General features: G+C 45.2%; 1 protein-coding gene across 1 annotated transcript in view; it reads left to right on the forward strand.

Annotated features, from left to right (window-relative positions):
* Positions 1-17,007, forward strand: part of megf11 (multiple EGF-like-domains 11) — a 341,293-nt gene that overhangs the window by 311,926 nt on the left and 12,360 nt on the right. The window contains exons 19-20 of the mRNA XM_070859342.1: positions 7,615-7,848; positions 15,109-15,227. Coding sequence (XP_070715443.1) covers positions 7,615-7,848; positions 15,109-15,227 — 353 coding nt within the window. The remainder of the gene's footprint in view (positions 1-7,614; positions 7,849-15,108; positions 15,228-17,007) is intronic.

The raw sequence follows: 17,007 nt of genomic DNA on the forward strand, positions 1-17,007 counted from the left end.
ATCTCAGTCCTCAATGGCCTACCCCTTATCCTAAGACTGTCCCCTGGTTCTAGACTTCCCCAACATCGGGAACAATCTACCCGCATCTAACCTGTCCCGTCCCATCAGAATCTTGTATGTTTTTATGAGATCCCCTCTCATCCTTCTAAACTCCAATGTATAAAGGCCCAGTTGATCCAGTCTCTCCTAATACGTCAGTCCCGCCATCCCGGGAATCAGTCTGGTGAACCTTCGCTGCACTCCCTCAATAGCAAGAACGTCCTTCCTCAGATTAGGAGATCAAAACTGAACACAATATTCCAGGTGAGGCCTCACCAAGGCCCTGTACAACTACAGTAAGACCTCCCTGCTCCTATACTCAAATCTCCTAGCTATGAAGGCCAACATACCATTTTCCTTCTTTACCGCCTGCTGTACCTGTATGGCAACTTTCAATGACTGATGAACCATGACACCCAGGTGTCGTTGCACCTCCCCTTTTTCTAATCTGCCACCATTCAGATAATATTCTGTCTTCGCGTTTTTGCCCCCAAAGTGGATAACTTCACATTTATCCACATTATACTGCATCTGCCATGCATTTGCTCACTTACCTAACCTGTCCAAGTCAGCCTGCAACCTCTTAGCGTCCCCCTCACAGCTCACACCGCCACCCATTTTGGTGTCATCTGAAAACTTGGAGATATTACACTCAATTCCTTCATCCAAATCATTGATGTATATTGTAAATAGCTGGGGTCCCAGCACTGAACCCTGCGGCACCCCACTAGTCACTGCCTGCCATTCTGAAAAGGACCCGTTTATCCCGACTCTCTGCTTTCTGTCTGCCAACCAGTTCTCTATCCACGTCAGTATATTACCCCCAAAACCATGTGCTTTGATTTTGCACACCAATCTCTTGTGTGGGACCTTGTCAAAAGCCTTTTGAAAGTCCAAATACACCACATCCACTGGTTCTCCCTTGTCCACTCTACTAGTTACATCCTCAAAAAATTCCAGAAGATTTGTCAAGCATGATTTCCCCTTCATAAATCCATGCTGACTTGGACCGATCCTGTCACTGCTTTCCAAATGCGCTGCTATTTCATCTTTAATAATTGATTCCAACATTTTCCCCACTACTGATGTCAGGCTAACCGGTCTATAATTACCCGCTTTCTCTCTCCCTCCCTTTTTAAAAAGTGGTGTTACATTAGCTACCCTCCAGTCCATAGGAACTGATCCTGAGTCGATAGACTGTTGGAAAATGATCACCAATGCATCCACTATTTCTAGGGCCACTTCCTTAAGTACTCTGGGATGCAGATTATCAGGCCCCGGGGATTTATCGGCCTTCAAGCACATCAATTTCCCTAACACAATTTCCCGCCTAATAAGGATATCCTTCAGTTCCTCCTTCTCACTAGATCCTCGGTCCCCTAGTACTTCCGGAAGGTTATTTGTGTCTTCATTCGTGAAGACAGAACCAAAGTATTTGTTCAATTGGTCTGCCATTTCTTTGTTCCCCATTATAAATTCACCTGAATCCGACTGCAAGGGACCTACGTTTGTCTTCACTAATCTTTTTCTCTTCACATATCTATAGAAGCTTTTGCAGTCAGTTTTTATGTTCCCGGCAAGCTTCTTCTCGTACTCTATTTTCCTCCTCTTAATTAAACCCTTTGTCCTCCTCTGCTGAATTCTAAATTTCTCCCAGTCCTCAGGTTTGCTGCTTTTTCTGGCCAATTTATATGCCTCTTCCTTGGATTTAATACTATCCTTAATTTCCCTTGTTAGCCACGGTTGAGCCACCTTCCCCGTTTTATTTTTACTCCAGACAGGGATGTACAATTGTTGAAGTTCATCCATGTGATCCTTAAATGTTTGCCATTGCCTATCCACCGTCAACCCTTTAAGTATCACTCGCCAGTCTATCCTAGCCAATTCATGTCTCATACCATCAAAGTTATCTTTCCTTAAGTTCAGGACCCTAGTCTCTGAATTAATTGTGTCACGCTCCATCTTAATAAAGAATTTTACCATATTATAGTCACTCTTCCCCAAGGGGCCTCGCACAACAAGATTGATAATTAGCCCTTTCTCATTACACATCACCCAGCCTAGGATGGCCAGCCCTCTAGTTGGTTCCTCGACATATTGGTCTAGAAAACCATCGCTAATACACTCCAGGAAATCCTCCTCCACCGCATTGCTACCAGTTTGGATAGCCCAATCAATATGTCGATTAAAGTCGCCCATGATATCTGTACCTTTATTGCACAAATCCCGAATTTCTTGTTTGATGCTGTCTCCACACTCACTACTACTGTTTGGTGGTCTGTACACAACTCCCACTAGCGTTTTCTGCCCTTTGGTATTCCACTGCTCCACCCATATCGATTCCACATCATCCAAGCTAATGTCCTTCCTTACTATTGCATCAATTTCCTCTTTAATCAGCAATGCCACCCCACCTCCTTTTCCTTTCTATCTATCCTTTCTAAATGTTGAATACCCCTGGATGTTGAGTTCCCAGCCTTGATCACCCTGGAGCCATGTCTCCGTGATCCAATTACATCATACCCATTAACTACTATCTGCGCAGTTAATTCATCCACCTTATTCCGAATACTCCTCGCATTGAGGCACAGAGCCTTCAGGCTTGTCTTTTTAACACACTTTGCCCCCTTAGAATTTTGCTGTATGTGACCCTTTTTGCCTTGGGTTTCTCTGCCCTCCACTTTTACTATTCTTCTTTCTATCTTTTGCTTCTGCCCCCATTCTACTTCCCTCTGTCTCCCTGTATAGGTTCCCATCCCCCTGCCATATTAGTTTAACCCCTCCCCAACAGCACTAGCAAACACTCCACTTAGGACATTGGTTCCGGTCCTGCTCAGGTGCAGACCGTCCGATTTGTACTGGTCCCACCTCCCCCAGAACCGGTTCCAATGTCCCAGGAATTTGAATCCCTCCCTTCTACACCATTCCTCAAGCCACATATTCATCTGAGCTATCCTGCGATTCCTACTCTGACTAGCACGTGGCACTGGTAGCAATCCTGAGATTACTACTTTTGAGGTCTTACTTTTTAATTTTAGCTCCTAGCTCCCTAAAGTCATCTTGTAGGACCTCATCCCGTTTTTTACCTATATCGTTGGTACCTATATGCACCATGACAACTGGCTGTTCACCCTCCCCCTTCAAAATGCCCTGCAACCGCTCCGAGACATCTTTGACGCTTGCACCAGGGAGGCAACATACCATCCTGGAGTCTCGGTTGCGGCCACAGAAACGTCTATCTATTCCCCTTACAATAGAATCCCCTACCACTATAGCTCTCCCACTCTTTTTCCTGCCCTCCTATGCAGCAGAGCCACCCACGGTGCCATAAACTAGGCTGCTGCTGCTCTTCCCTGATGAGTCATCCCGCTCAACACTACCCAAAGCGGTGTATATGTTTTGCAGGGGGATGACCGCAGTTATGTTACTGGGCTAATAATCCAGAGGCCTGGACTAATAACCTGGAGACTTCAAGTGGTTGAAATTCGATATCGCCCCATTTGGGGGCGGTAACCGCGGTGAGGCAGGGCTTCCTGCGCCCGGCGAGGAAGTCCTGCCTTGGCCGCAAAATTGGGGGTATCACCCCCGAGAGGAAATGGAGCGCAAAGTTGGGCTGGCGTGTAGCGCTGGCGCAAGGACAGGGCCCTCCCCTTCCATTAAAGGGGAGCTCTGCAGTGGGGTGAGGGGCCTCCACTATGCCACCGGGGATGTGGGGTGCCATGGCCGCAGCCCGGCACAGAAGTCAAATGCCAGGCTGCACTATCGCGGCACAGACCCTGCGCAATACACCACGACAAGCCGGACTGGTAAGTTGGCCGGGAAAAAATGGCGGCGCACATCTCCCCTTTACTTTTCGCCCATGAGCGGAATGCGGCCCGGTCTGCGACCCGCGAGGCTGACGCTGACATCGTCCATGGCGGTTTCATGGGGCACTACCGGTGGGAGCAGGGCCCTGCCGGTTCGTACCTCCGCTAACCCTGCGCAATTTTGTGGGAGCCTCTTCCCCCGGGCGAGAAATCATTTGTGCCCCATTAGCAAGACAGAAAGGAGATGAGGAAAAGTGGAGGGCAGAGAAACCCAAGGCAAAGAACAAAAAGGGCCATTGTACAGCAAAATTCTAAAAGGACAGAGGGTGTTAAAAAAACAAGCCTGAAGGCTTTGTGTCTTAATGCAAGGAGTATCCGCAATAAGGTGGATGAATTAACTGTGCAAATAGATGTTAACAAATATGATGTGATTGGGATTACGGAGACGTGGCTCCAGGATGAGCAGGGCTGGGAACTCAACATCCAGGGGTATTCAACATTCAGGAAGGATAGAATAAAAGGAAAAGGAGGTGGGGTAGCATTGCTGGTTAAGGAGGAGATTAAGGCAATAGTTAGGAAGGACATTAGCTTGGATGATGTGGAATCTATATGGGTAGAGCTGCAGAACACCAAAGGGCAAAAAACGTTAGTGGGAGTTGTGTACAGACCTCCAAACAGTAGTAGTGATGTTGGGGAGGGCATCAAACAGGAAATTAGGGGTGCGTGCAATAAAGGTGCAGCAGTTATAATGGGTGACTTTAATATGCACATAGATTGGGCTAACCAAACTGGAAGCAATACGGTGGAGGAGGATTTTCTGGAGTGCATAAGGGATGGTTTTTTAGACCAATATGTCGAGGAACCAACTAGGGGGGAGGCCATCTTAGACTGGGTGTTATGTAATGAGAAAGGATTAATTAGCAATCTCGTTGTGCGAGGTCCCTTGGGGAAGAGTGACCATAATATGGTGGAATTCTGCATTAGGATGGAGAATGAAACAGTTAATTCAGAGACCATGGTCCAGAACTTAAAGAAGGCTAACTTTGAAGGTATGAGGCGTGAATTGGCTGAGATGGATTGGCGAATGATACTTAAGGGGTTGACTGTGGATGGGCAATGGCAGACATTTAGAGACCGCATGGATGAACTACAACAATTGTACATTCCTGTCTGGCATAGAAATAAAAAAGGGAAGGTGGCTCAACCGTGGCTATCAAGGGAAATCAGGGATAGTATTAAAGCCAAGGAAGTGGCATACAAATTGGCCAGAAATAGCAGCGAACCTGGGGACTGGGAGAAATTTAGAACTCAGCAGAGGAGGACAAAGGGTTTGATTAGGGCAGGGAAAATGGAGTATGAGAAGAAGCTTGCAGGGAACATTAAGACGGATTGCAAAAGTTTCTATAGATATGTAAAGAGAAAAAGGTTAGTAAAGACAAATGTAGGTCCCCTGCAGTCAGAATCAGGGGAAGTCATAACGGGGAACAAAGAAATGGCGGACCAATTGAACAAGTACTTTGGTTCGGTATTCACGAAGGAGGACACGAACAACCTTCCGGTTATAAAAGGGGTCAGGGGGTCTAGTAAGGAGGAGGAACTGAGGGAAATCCTTATTAGCCGGGAAATTGTGTTGGGGAAATTGATGGGATTGAAGGCCGATAAATCCCCAGGGCCTGATGGACTGCATCCCAGAGTACTTAAGGAGGTGGCCTTGGAAATAGTGGATGCGTTGACAGTCATTTTCCAACATTCCATTGACTCTGGATCAGTTCCTATGGAGTGGAGGGTAGCCAATGTAACCCCACTTTTTAAAAAAGGAGGGAGAGAGAAAACAGGGAATTATAGACCGGTCAGCCTGACATCGGTAGTGGGTAAAATGATGGAATCAATTATTAAGGATGTCATAGCAGTGCATTTGGAAAGAGGTGACATGATAGGTCCAAGTCAGCATGGATTTGTGAAAGGGAAATCATGCTTGACAAATCTTCTGGAATTTTTTGAGGATGTTTCCAGTAGAGTGGATAAGGGAGAACCAGTTGATGTGGTATATTTGGACTTTCAGAAGGCGTTCGACAAGGTCCCACACAAGAGATTGATGTGCAAAGTTAAAGCACATGGGATTGGGGGTAGTGTACTGACATGGATTGAGAACTGGTTGTCAGACAGGAAGCAAAGAGTAGGAGTAAATGGGTACTTTTCAGAATGGCAGGCAGTGACTAGTGGGGTACCGCAAGGTTCTGTGCTGGGGTCCCAGCTGTTTACACTGTACATTAATGATTTAGATGAGGGGATTAAATGTAGTATCTCCAAATTTGCGGATGACACTAAGTTGGGTGGCACTTTGAGCTGCGAGGAGGATGCTGTGAGGCTGCAGAGCGACTTGGATAGGTTAGGTGAGTGGGCAAATGCATGGCAGATGAAGTATAATGTGGATAAATGTGAGGTTATCCACTTTGGTGGTAAAAACAGAGAGACAGACTATTATCTGAATGGTGACAGATTAGGAAAAGGGGAGGTGCAAAGAGACCTGGGTGTCATGGTACATCAGTCATTGAAGGTTGGCATGCAGGTGCAGCAGGCGGTTAAGAAAGCAAATGGCATGTTGGCCTTCATAGCAAGGGGATTTGAGTACAGGGGCAGGGAGGTGTTGCTACAGTTGTACAGGGCATTGGTGAGGCCACACCTGGAGTATTGTGTACAGTTTTGGTCTCCTAACCTGAGGAAGGACATTCTTGCTATTGAGGGAGTGCAGCGAAGGTTCACCAGACTGATTCCCGGGATGGCGGGACTGACATATCAAGAAAGACTGGATCAACTGGGCTTGTATTCACTGGAGTTCAGAAGAATGAGAGGGGACCTCATAGAAACATATAAAATTCTGACGGGGTTAGACAGGTTAGATGCAGGAAGAATGTTCCCAATGTTGGGGAAGTCCAGAACCAGGGGTCACAGTCTAAGGATAAGGGGTAAGCCATTTAGGACCGAGATGCGGAGGAACTTCTTCACCCAGAGAGTGGTGAACCTGTGGAATTCTCTACCACAGAAAGTTGTTGAGGCCAATTCACTAAATATATTCAAAAAGGAGTTAGATGAGGTCCTTACTGCTAGGGGGATCAAGGGGTATGGCGAGAAAGCAGGAATGGGGTACTGAAGTTGAATGTTCAGCCATGAACTCATTGAATGGCGGTGCAGGCTAGAAGGGCCGAATGGCCTACTCCTGCACCTATTTTCTATGTTTCTATGTTTCTAAACGATGCAAATTTCTCCCCCCAAAACCCACCACAGCAGCTGGGGAATTACAATTCATTTAATTAACTAAATCTGGAATAAAAAGCTAGCACAGTAATGGTGATCATGAAACTACCGGATTGTCGTAAAAACCCATCTGGTTCACTAATGTCCTTTAGGGAAGGAAATCTGCCGCCCTTACCCGGTCTGGCCGATACGTACTACAGACCCACAGCAATATGGTTGACTCTTAACTGCCCAGCTGAAATGGCCCAGCAAGACATTCAGTTGTATTCAAGAAGGCGGCTCTCCACCACCTTCTCGAGGGCAATTAGGGATGGCCAATAAATGCTGGCCTTGCCGGTGATGTCCATATCCCATGAACAAATTTTTTAAAAGTTAGATAAAGTAGGGTGGGAGGAGGCTGCATAAACAGCGTCACGGACCGTGGGGCCGAATGGCCTGTTTCTGTGCTGTGCGTTCTATGTTCTATTAAAAATGACACGTGTTCTTCATCTAATGAATGTGCTCTCTCCTCCAGCGGCCCTGATAATGGATGAACTGAACCCCTACACAAGAATCAGTCCAGCACTAGCATCAGACAGGAACTCTGTTGGAGCCATAACTGGGATCATTATTCTTCTCTTGATAATAGTCGTGCTGCTGGTTCTGTTCATCTGGTACAAATGGAAGCAGAAAGAGAAAGGCCATGACATGCCCAGTGTATCCTACACCCCTGCCATGCGGATGACTAATGCAGACTATTCCCTCTCTGGTAAGATAGTGCTACAGAGAGAAGTCAAACTGTCGCACCGGTTTCTGGGCTGAATGGGTGCAGTAGCATTCGCACTGAGTCCGTGACATTGCGTCCAAATCCATCCAATCATTGTTTCGCCAGGCTAGTGAATATTCCATGGCCTAAATTCTATATTGGGATCAGAATCTAGGAGAGATGGGGATACTGGCAGCATCGCAATATGGAGCAAGGATTGAGCATGGTTGTGGGGGGAGGGGGCGATGAAAAAGACTGGCAGTGTGTCCAAGCTTAGTGCCAACCATGGGGGGAGATTCAAGAATTGGATCAGGAATCCATTGCACCGAGCAGCATTTTTAAAATTTACTAATTTTTTTATTATCTTTCATTTTTCGCCATGCATAAAATAACTGGTTTGGGAATTATGTGACAAGTGGAAATATTTCAGTTGGCGTTGGGGATAGTGTCAGCTTGGCTTAGTCTCGTCTTGGGTCTGAATGTATTAGACTCCAGGGTTTAAGCCTATAATCTCAGCTGACATTTCAATACTGAGGGAGCGCTGCAGTGCTGGAGGTGCCGTCTTTGACATGAGGCATTAAAGCAAAACCTGTTCAGGCAGATGTAAAAGATCCCATGGCACTAATTCAAGAGAGTAGGGAGTTCTTCCAGTGTCCTGGCCAATTCTCCCTCAACCAACACCATCAAAAACACGATATCTGGTCATTTATTGCATTGTTGTTTATGGGACTTTGCTGTGTGCAAATTTTACTGCTGTGTTTGTCTGCAAAACAAGAGTGGCTACACATGAAAAGTCATGAATTGGCTGTGAAAGAAGCCATACAATTGTATGTTGTTTCTAGTGTAACTGAATTGTGGCACGTTAGAATGCTGGGCTCAGTTATGAAATGGGGCATTGATGAAGGAGAATGTTTGGCTGAGCATTGAAGTGAGTGCCAGTATGTTTTCCCCGATCACCATAGTGATGCAAGTCACCAACATTTTGTATTTATTCATTTTTAGTTCTTTGCATTTTTGTACTTTAATAATGTAGCAAAATTCAGCTAATTCAAATAAATCAGGAATCATATTACCCGTGAATCACCATATCTCCAGCTGTGAGGGATGGTGGAAGAGAACTTTCTGCAACACACCTAAGGTTACATGAACTACACCTGGGATCAATAGTATTTCTGTAACCCACCTGGTTTAATTTGGTGAACTATTGTTTAGTCGTTTTACACTGAAAGTAATCAGGCAGATTGTTTTGTTGATCAGATGGGGCCATGACAGTACTTTTTCCTCTCATTGAAAACAGTGGGAGTGTCAATACCTCTCAGTTCGACCTGCTTTTTAATGCTGCCATTGTTGGTCTAGGAATATATTTCATATAGAATAATGGATGTCTGGATGTCATTCGCCACACAATGGCTTCCTAGTCTAAGCCGCATCAGCAAACCAGATGTTATCAACAGAGTTGACCCTGAGGGCCACATTTGCTCAATCTCTGAGCAGTTGGTTATCGATCATAGAATCATACAGCACAGAAGGAGACCATTCGGCCCATCATCCTTTGAAAGAGCCCTGCATATGTTTCCTTTTCAAGTACATATCTAATTGGTAGAGATGTGTAAACAGGTGTGTTCCTCACAATCGTGTTTGGTGCAGGGAGATCTAAAGAGGGGAGCGAATTAACCTTAGCATATCATTCCCACCCCATATATCATTTTGTACCACCTTAAGTTCCCCCTCCTACTATTTTCCTGTAGCCCAGGCTAATTACTCAGATAATGGAGTAACTCAGTAAACACTGCAATTCCCCTCAAAAGATTATTAATTCAGCAAATGATTTTGACAGCAAGACATACCTGGCATTGTGCTGGTGATACAGGTGGAGAGAGAGCTCATTATCATTTGATTTTTTTTTTCTTTAAACCAATCAGCGTCCTGCAGCACCGTGACGTCATTGCCCATCAGCAGATTCTGCCCCAAGATGGCGGCCGATGCTGGGGGCCTGTCACACAAGGGCATCAGGTTCCCTTGTGTTGCCACAGCCCAAGTGATGTACTCACATCATCAGCTTCAAATACACAGTGAATGCAAGGGCACCGGTTCCCTCCTCTGACCAATCAAGAAATGACTACACACTGCAGCAGCATTTCTGTTTACCTTCACCTGCTCAATAAAGTCCCTGTAATAGTCTCTCTGAATTTGTGGTCCTGCAGAATTTTTGATGAATTGTACATGATGAGTCTTCTAACCCGTTGAATATTGAAAGATCAAACACGCATTAATTTCAAAATAGTCACGGCTACTTGTGTAGACAAATCCTAGCCAGATTCTTCCTCGCAGCTGTATCCAACTAGACATCACATCCATCCATATTTAAAAACAGGGGTGAAATTGGTTTCCGCCAGTAGTAAGAAACAGCAGCCCCTTTCACACCACCCTATTTTCTTTTCTATTCAATTTCAACAGAAAAGAAAGTCAGGTGGGTTGTATTCGCTATCAACACGTTTTGCGCTACTGGAGAAGACCAATTTCACCCCCGATAGGTTTAACATGTAACAGAATTAAATAGAGAAGCAGCAGATGAATCCATTCTGTTAGGCAGGCTGGTGTCTGGTGAATGAGTAAAATTGTGCAAAGAAATAAAAAGATCGGATGGGCAGCGAGATACTGCATGAGGGAGAGATGCAGCAAAGGGAGAGTGTGTGAGCTGCATAAAAGACAATAGAGACAGAGAAATGGAGAGAGGAGGTAGGCCAGAGGGAGATGACACTGATGCAGCCTGTGAAAAACCAGTCAAGAGATAAGGAAGGCAGGCCAGAGAGGAGAGGGATAGCCTGAAACAGCTGGCAAGGTAAAGTTATTTTTCGGATTGGCAGGCTGTAACTAGTGAGGTGCTGCAAGGATCAGTGCTGGGGCCTCAGCTATTTACAATCTATATCAATGACTTAGTTGAGGGGACCGAGTGTAATGTATCCAAGTTTGCTGATGATACAAAGTTAGGTGGGAAAGTAAGCTGTGAGGAGGACACAAAAAGGCTCCAAAGAGATAAGTGAGTGGGCAAGAGCACGACAAATGAAATATAATGTGGAGAAATGTGAAGTTATAATAGAAAAGCAGAATATTTTTTAAATGGTGGGAGATTGGGAAATGCTGGTATTCAGAGGGACCTGGGTGTCATTTTACACAAATCACAGAAAGTTAGCATGCAAGCAAATAGCCTTTATTACACAAGGATTGGAGGATTACATCGGATATACGGCACAGAAACAGGCCATTCGGCCCAACCAGTCCATGCCGCCGTTTATGCTCCACTCGAGCCTCCTCCCATTTCCTCATCTAACTCTATCAGCATAACCCTCTATTCCCTTCTCCCTCATATGCTTGTCAAGCCTCCCCTTAAATGCATCGATACTATTCGCTTCAACCTCTCCCTGATGTAGCAAATTCCACATTCTCACCACTCTTTGGGTAAAAAATTTTCTTCTGAATTCCCTATTGGATTTCTTGGTGACTATCTTCTATTGATGGCCTCTAGTTATGCTCTTCCCCACAAGTGAAAACACTCTCTCTGTATCCACTCTATCAAAACCTTTCATAATTTTAGAGACCTCTATTAGGTCACCCTTCAGCCTTTTTTCAAGAGAAGAGAGACCCAGCCTGTTCATCCTGTGTTGCAACTTGTAGTGATTAGTGTATTTGTATCCGAGATCCCTTTGTTACCCCACCCAGACTCGCACCCTCCAAGTAATAAGTGACCTCCCTATTCTTCTTACCAAAATGTAATACCTCACATTTATCCATGTTAAACTTCATTTGCCAATTATATGCCCATTCTGCAAGTTTATTAATGTCCCCCTGTAATTTGTTGCAGTCCTCCTCAGTATTGACTATCCCCACAATTTGGTAGTGTACACAAATTTAGAAATTGTGTTTCTGATTCCAAAGTCTAAATCGTTAATATAAATTGTGACCAACAGTGGTCCCAGCACTGATCCTTGTGGAACACCACTACCCACCTTCTGCCACTGTGAATAGCTGCCTTTTACCCCACTCTCTGCTTTCTGTCTTGAAGCCAGCTAGCGATCCATTCTGCTACTTGACCCCTGACTCTGCATTCTTGACCTTGTTCATCAGTCTATTATGAGGTACCTTATCGAAGGCCTTTTGAAAATCTAGATAAATTACACCTACTGCATTACCATTGTCTACTCTCTCTGTTGTCTCTTCAAAAAATTCAATGAGGTTGGTCAAGCAAAACTTTCTCTTTTGAAATCCATCCTGACTATTTGTTATTATATTTTTGGTTTCTAGATGTTCTTCTATTTTCTTCCTTAGCAGGGATTCCATTATTTTTCCTACCACCGATGTTAAGTTGCCTGGTCTATAATTCCCTGGACATGTTCTGTCCCCCTTCTTAAATATAGATATTACATTAGCTATCTGCCAGTCCTCTGGCACTACACCTTTTTCTAACAAATTACTAAATATGTGTAGTAAGGGTTAAAAAGTAAAGTATAAGAGTAAGGAAGTCTTACTACAATTATATAGGGCCTTGGGGAGACCACACCTGGAGTATTGTGCAAAGTTTTGGTCTACATAAGGAAGGATATATTTGCCTTAGAGGGAGTGCAACAAAGATTCACCAGACTGATTCCTGGGATGGGAGGATTGTCCAATGAGGAGAGATTGAGTAGACTAGCCGTATATTCCCTAGCGTTTAGAAGAATGAGAGGTGATCTCGTTGAAACGTATAAAATTCTTAAAGGGCTTAACAGTAAAGGGCTTGATGCTGGGTGAAAGCTGCAGACCACCTTCCCAGCAGTGCTCCGACAGAGGGACCCCACCCAAGCCCCAGCCCGTACCTTCTCACAAGCCCACCTCACCAGCACTTCATGACACAATAAACAGGAGCTATAGTTAAGGTCTGAGGTTAATATTAAAGCCAGAGGGCTGCAAAGTGCCAGAGAAAGATAAGGTGCAGTTGAGCATCATTGGAACAGCGTAGAAGGCCTACAACAGAGATTCTCTCCCACATTTCTCACTCCATTCCAGGCTGTCTGTCTGTAGGCTTCAGGCAATGTGCCTCTCCACCCCATTCTGTCTAGCTTCTCTCCTCTCACTCTATCTCTCTCTCTATCTTTCTCTCTTTCCCTCTCTCCCTTTCTCCCCTCACTCTCCCATCTCAATCCTCCTTTCGATATGTCTATGTCTATCTCTCTGCCTCTTTATCTCTTTCTCTCTCTGAGGTTGGTGGAAATGTGGAACCCTCTTTCCCAAAGAGCTGTGGATGCTGGGGATCAGTTGAAATTTTTAAGAGTGAGATCAATAGATTTTTATTATGTAAGGTATCAAGGGCTATGGATCAAAGGCAGGTTAAGTGAGTTTTGAGGTACAGATCAGTCGTGATATAATTAAAAGGCGAAACAGGCTCACAGGGCTAAATGGCCTCCTCCTGTTCCTAGTTTCCTCTCTCTTGCCCTCTTTCTTTCTATCTCTCTCTCCTCCTTTCTCCCCTCTGTCTTTCCCCCTTTATCTTTTTCTCGCTTTATCTCTCTCCCCTTTCTCTCTCCCCTTTCTCTCTCTCTGCTTGGTTACAAACCAACATATGATCTTGACATAAACTCCTGTAATACGGAAACATTATTGGTTGCCATTAAATACTGTGGCCACAATTAAGCTTTTAATGTGTTTGACAGTTGTTTGCCTCCCTGTGTGTCACTAGAATTGGCCACTGGAGGAATTTCTGCTGCCGGCCAGCTCGGTGCTGGGCATGTGTACAATGCAAAGTAATAGGAACAGCCACTTGGTGTGACTGTTACTGGTACCGATGTCCTGGGTCACCCCATCCCAGAATCTAGTTACTGTGATTGGAGTTTTCCCACAGACGGTTGGAATGTTTTTTCCAAAGGCTATGTCTGCTTTTTTTTGTCTTGGTAAAAGATAGATGTTTTAAAAAAACATAAGCTTTAATACGCATCTAATGATTCAGAATTTCTAGGTAAATTCCCTACTAGCCTCAGCATTACTCACACTCCCCAGGAGTCTGCAAGTCACTAATGTATATACCCCAGCTAATAACTTACTTTTAAAATTCTAACACCTAATCCCTTATATAAATTGAAACTGCAGATCGGCACACTAACATTCTCATGCCACACTGCACTGTGATAGGAGGTGTGTGATCTGGTGCTCTCAGTCCTTCCTGTGTGTGTCATTCGTGTTCAGCAACAGTGAAAATATTTAGAATTTCTAAATGAATATGTTATTGTCACTCCTACTGAGTGCACTTATCTGATGTGCCTCAGTATTGGTGTTAGTGGGGTGGCCATGGCCTGTTCACCAACTGCGGCCATACTTGCTATGTTTCTGCAATTACTTACCAGTAACTAAACAACAGTTCCCCACAAGAGGGAGTGAGGAGAAATGGAGACAGAAATGAGCTTTGCCAGTTTGTGCACAGATCCCAATAAATGAAATAAAGCAGCGTCCCGAGCGGTTCATTTGTCCTTTTTGTCAGGAAAAATGAAAGAGAATTTTTGAAGATGTTTATATTAGGAGGAAGAATGTAAGTTTGTGGTTCCTGTACAAGGCTCTGACTCCGGCTGCGTTTTATATTTTTTGCTTTATGTCCATGGTGCTATTCTCCTTAATTTTACAAAGGTTTTGGTCTTCACTGGGTTCCAAAATGAAATTGAGTTATTTTTTTTGTGATGTGTTGCTCACAGCGAGTCTGTGAAAGTGACTGATTTATTCTGGCAGCAGAGTCTTTTCACAACCAGTCTCGAGAATTCTTGTAAATCTCACAACGCTTATAATGAAGTCATGTGTTCTTCCTGTAGTCGCTGTATCCTGTTGAGTGTCAGTGTGTGGACTGATGACCGTGCATTTATTTCTGTTGCCGATTGGTTTTAATAGCTTTTTGTTTTACAGGCTTTGTTGTGACCTGGTGACTTGCACTAGTTATTCTTCCTCAAATTCTAATGCATTTTATTTCTCCTTTTCATTTATGTTTTATTTGTCGAAGATACTGGAGATTATTGTGCAGTCTACTGCAAGTCTGGAAGTGACGAGTCTCTCGTTAATTTTCTGTCTCTCCCATCTCTCAACTTTCCTCTCATTCTCTCTGTCTCTTTCCCACTTATCATTCTCACTCTCCCTCACTCCTGCACTTTCTCTGTGTTTTTCTCAGCCTGTCCCTCTCTTTCTGCCTGTTTCTCTATAAGTAATAGTTACTCCATATACATGTATTTTGTGCTGACTTTGTCTCCCTAGATCCATCTCAGAGTACCAGCACCCTTCACTGTTTCACCAACCCTAGTTACCACACACTGTCCCGGTGTGGGAGACTCACCCGTTTTATCAATAACCCGGATGGAAGCTGCTACGTTAAGGTATGTGTCGATATAATATTCCACCAAACACAATGGCCAATGTAACAACTCACCTTCTCATTGGGATCTAAGGCCACAAGCAACGCCATACATGGTACCATTGGCCAAGCTTCAAGGGCCGTTTCAACCAGTTAAAGAAACTCCATCCATCATTTATTGGAGCTCAGAGTTTTATTGATTTTTTCCCACAAACTCGACGCCCTTAGAGAGCTTTATATTAAATACAGCAAAAGTCACAAAGGGACATATTGCTGTGTTGTTGATTTCAGTCAGAACATCGAGGGGAGGTATGGTGGCCAGACTTCCCTACAAGGCAAAGGGAAAATCTGGGAATGTCACCCACGGGCCAGATTCTCACATTTCCCAGCAACTTGCTTAGAGAGGTGAAGGTCTGAGAACAGATTGACTGTGCTCGAAACTACACAATGCCTGACCGGGGAGACCAGGAAAAACAGGGGGGGAGAGACTGGAGGGGGGGGGAGAGACTGGGGGGGTGGGGGGAGAGAGACTGCTGGGGGGGGGGAGAGAGAGACTGGGGGGGGGAGAGAGAGACTGGGGGGGGGAGAGAGAGACTGGGGGGGGGAGAGAGAGACTGGGGGGGGGAGAGAGAGACTGGGGGGGGGAGAGAGAGACTGGGGGGGGGAGAGAGAGACTGGGGGGGGAGAGAGAGACTGGGGGGGGAGAGAGAGACTGGGGGGGGAGAGAGAGACTGGGGGGAGAGAGAGACTGGGGGGAGAGAGAGACTGGGGGGGGTGGAAGAGAGAAAGACAGGGGTTAGAGAGAGACTGGAGAGAAAGCGAGTTGGACTGAGGAGACAGAGAGACTGGGAGATTGAGGGGAAGAGTGTGAGGGAGAGAGAGACACACACACACTGAGGGAGAGAGAGAGAGAGACTGGAGAGAGGGACACTGGGAGGGAGAATGAGATAGACTTGTAGACAGGGAGTGTGACTGGGTGAAGAGAGATTCCCTGGGCTTCTTACAATAGCGGTTAATGAAATATTTAACAACCACCAAAAGGGCCTCATTAAATTATCTTTTGTAAAAACTGCAGTTAGTTATCACTCAGGATTACACTGAGCTCAGACACTAGGGGCATTCAACTGGATACAGAGAGAGTGTTTCCACTTGTGGGGAACAGCATAACTAGGGGCCATCAATATAAGATAGTCATCGAGAAATCCAATCGGGAATTCAGAAGAAAATTCTTTACCCAGAGAGTGGTGAGAATGTGGAACTCGCTGCCACTGGGAGTGGTTGAAGCGAATAGTATCGATGCATTTAAGGGGAGGCTGGACAAGCATATGAGGGAGAAGGGAATAGAGGGATATGCTGATAGATTTAGATGAGGAAAGACGGGAGGAGGCGCGAGTGGAGCATAAATGTCGGCATGGACTGGTTGGGCCGAATGGCCTCTTTCTATGCCATATATCCTGTGTAATCCTAAGATTTGTCCCACCTGTACGTTACTCACATTTCACTGTTGTGACTGGGATATTTTTGGCTTTTATTCTTGTCTGCGTTTCGCACTGGTATCTTGGTCTTCGGCTCCATAGTTTGACCAATTCAGCACTCTGTGTTGCTGCAATCAGGGCAATCTGGGAAGAGAGACATTTCCCCAGATGCTGTCCTTTTCAGATAACAGAGAATTCAATAGTAAAGGGTAGCGTGATGACACAGTGCTGGGTCCCTCCATCATACGCTGGCACAGTGCCGGGTCCCTCCATCACACGCGGGCACAGTGCCGGGACAGCCATCACACTCGGGCACAGTGCCGGGTC

The sequence above is a fragment of the Pristiophorus japonicus genome, chromosome 17, assembly GCF_044704955.1.
Source record: "Pristiophorus japonicus isolate sPriJap1 chromosome 17, sPriJap1.hap1, whole genome shotgun sequence".
Classification (NCBI taxonomy): domain Eukaryota; kingdom Metazoa; phylum Chordata; class Chondrichthyes; family Pristiophoridae; genus Pristiophorus; species Pristiophorus japonicus.